Source organism: Pecten maximus, unplaced genomic scaffold (assembly GCF_902652985.1).
Source record: "Pecten maximus unplaced genomic scaffold, xPecMax1.1, whole genome shotgun sequence".
Classification (NCBI taxonomy): Eukaryota; Metazoa; Mollusca; class Bivalvia; order Pectinida; family Pectinidae; genus Pecten; species Pecten maximus.
Window position 1 is genome coordinate 1 of NW_022982833.1, and position 3,008 is coordinate 3,008.

At 35.5% G+C, this 3,008-nt stretch overlaps 1 protein-coding gene across 1 annotated transcript; it reads left to right on the forward strand.

The window, feature by feature from the left end:
* The first annotated feature begins 213 nt into the window (after positions 1-213).
* LOC117321020 (peroxisomal acyl-coenzyme A oxidase 1-like) lies at positions 214-2,506 on the forward strand. Its single transcript, XM_033875497.1, has 2 exons — positions 214-934; positions 2,308-2,506. Exons 1-2 carry the CDS (start codon positions 758-760, stop codon positions 2,365-2,367), a joined length of 237 nt encoding a protein of 78 aa, XP_033731388.1. The 5' UTR covers positions 214-757; the 3' UTR covers positions 2,368-2,506.
* The last annotated feature ends 502 nt before the right edge of the window (positions 2,507-3,008 follow it).

Genomic DNA, 3,008 nt, shown 5'->3' on the forward strand with positions numbered 1-3,008 from the left:
CTAATTTTTCTCTGCCTTCTGGATATATTATATGGGACAGCTTTTACAGCTAAAATTTCCCCCATCTTATATAGGGGATATAGGGGACATTTTTCACATGTGAAATTTTCCCCACCCTGATATATGGTACAGCTTTAAAAGATAAGAAACAGTGTTGCAATCATTATTTCAATCATTTTTATGTCCTCACCATGAAATGGGGGGGGGGGGGGGGGGGGGCATATAGTGTTACTATAGTACACATGTCCATCCCGCCCTGTCCCGTCCCGTTCCGTTCCGATTCAATGTTAGTAGCTAACATTAGGAACTGCCGATGGGATTCTAACCAAACTGTGTTTTGGGGTGTCAAGTGGCAGCGAGGCCATTTATGTCCAACAGACCAGTTATCACTTTTTGGTCTGATTTGTGGTTAAAGATTGCTATATACCGGTATTGGGATTTAATAGCAACATTTTTTTACTTTTGATAACGGTTTTTAAGGCATCCTTTGGTTGCAGCACTACTGCAACTGATTTTGTGCATTCTTTGGGTAATATTCAATAAAGATCTTTGGTTTGATTTTGATAACACATCTTAAAGAAATATGGTACCTGTATGTGTACAATGTATAATTTTTTGGGAAGAACTATTGATGACATAGCAGGAATGACAAAGTAGCAACTTTTTTTCTTTTTTTTAAACCTTCATGGCTGGAGTGCTGGTTACCATGGTAACTCTCTGTTGACAGGATGGATTTTTCACTGAGGCCCAGATCAACATGTTGACCAGAAAGTTGGGCGACCTATTAGAAGAGGTGAGGCCAAATGCAGTCACCTTTGTTGATGCATTTGAATTCCACGACAACCAACTGGACAGCTGCCTTGGACGCAACGATGGACAGGTTTACGAAGCACTGTACAAGTACGCCAAGTCCTCACCGCTGAATGCTACCGATGTAAGTGTACAGATGTATTTACATTGTTGTCCTACTGGTACAAAATGTAAAATGTAGGATGAGCATACTGTTGAGATTTTTATTTTCCAGTAATTCTATTTTACAGGGATAAGAGCTGCTGAATGTTAAAAAGTCTAAAATCCCAATTTATAGTGTTTTCTATGATGAAATAATTAATTTTTCTTTGTTTTCATGGTAAATACTCAAATGTGATTGGTCGAAAAATTCTTTTCATTCTTCTATGAAAGAAATTCCGAGAATGGCGCGAAAAATGTGACGTCACAATACGACAATTGACGTTGCGTATTGATTTGAGAAAAAGAATCCCATTTAAAACCAGTAAAATTGTACATAAAACATGTTTTAAATTAGAAAATCATTTTCAAAAATTTATTATAAGCATTGATGTCAATTTTTTTTTTAGTTTCATCGGGTTATGAAACAAATTTTGTTTGCAAACGCTACGTGGATTCATACAGTTTGCAAACAAAATTTGTTTCATACCCTGATGAAACTAAAAAAAAATGACATCAATGCTTAAATATTAAAATTAATATTGCACCCAACATGTGAAAAAAGTCTGAAATCAGTCTTTAATCTGAAAATGCTCATGCCTTATTTAAGATATTACCTAGATTAGCACAAATATCACAAAAAATAGTCAAAAAGGAAAATAAAATTATCAGAGAAAATGAATATGCCATTAGAGAGGATCATTGTTGGGGCGGAGTACGATCTAACTTGCTGACAAATGTACATATAGAAAGATACATCCCTAAATCCCTTCTATAACACACTTAGCCCGAGTTTCCTCTGGCCCTGACACCATTTCTGGTGTAGGGCCAGATCCCACTACTAGGTATATGAAAACGTGGAATTCTCCGACACTGTTTGGTGTCGCTAAGATTTTGGTGCAAATACAATAAAATCGGGTGTGACATTACACCTACCTTACATATATGGATAAATGAGATATTTATTTACCCCAGAACACCCATTTAGTCCCATATCAGTGTTATATTCCATCTGTATAGACCCTCGCTTTACGCTGGTCAAAATTTCATACTTGACTCAACACCATATTGCTAACTATGTAGGTCGCAGGTATAGGTGTTAGGTCCCACCCGATTTTATTGCATTTGCACCAAAATCTTAGCGACACCCAACGGTGTCAGAGAATTCCACATTTTCATAGAGTACTGCGCTCTGGCCCTACACCAGAAATGGTGTCAGGGCCAGAGGAAACTCGGAAATGACACGCTCAACAAAGGGAACGAACGAGGACTTCCTAGATCAGGTTGAATTGAATTAATGTCCACATATATAGGATGTCTCTGTATTGGTGTAATTTTGTTGTAATTCACATATTCTAGGTTCATAGCTCCTTCCACAAGTACCTAACTCCACTGAAGAACCAGGGAAGCAAGTTGTAGACCATTCACCCAGGAAGTATATGATTCAGACTGTGATTTTACATGACTCAAGGGTTGTCACCCTTAGTTTTCCTGCAGCAACAATGGATTAAATACAAAAAAAAAAGAAAATTGAACTATCGGGATCTAAACTGAATAGGATGATGTAAAGGTGTATGTGATCGAGATCAGTGCATGGATAAATGAAACATTTGTAAATCTGTAAATATCAAATTTGATATTTTTTAGCTTGAATGAGTGCATGGAAAATATAAATCATGTATTGATCTTTTTGTAAACACTTGGTATACTTTATAATGCCGTCGGATCAAAGGTATACTGTATCATGGCCGTCGGATCAAAGGTAAAAGAATGATTTTGTTCTGACATTTAATTTTAATTTATTACCTTAATTTTGATGATTGTTTAAAATTGATTTGAGAAAACTTAAATCAAACATTGTCTTATCAATGAAACTCACTTAATTGATCAATTTTCTGACATTTAATTCAATTTGTTACTTTATGACGATTGTTTAAGTTGATTTGAGAAACTTAAATCAAACATCATTTATCAATGAAACTTGCTTTATTTAATAATTGATCATGCAATTTTCTGACATTTAATTCGATTTGTTACTTTCTGATGATGATTGTTTAAAG

Bases quoted from the DNA above. Each gene is read 5' to 3' on its own strand.
- LOC117321020 (XM_033875497.1), top strand. From the start codon at position 758: ATGTTGACCAGAAAGTTGGGCGACCTATTAGAAGAGGTGAGGCCAAAT. The intron at 935-2,307 runs GTAAGTGTACAG...CACATATTCTAG, and splicing joins CACCGCTGAATGCTACCGAT to GTTCATAGCTCCTTCCACAA.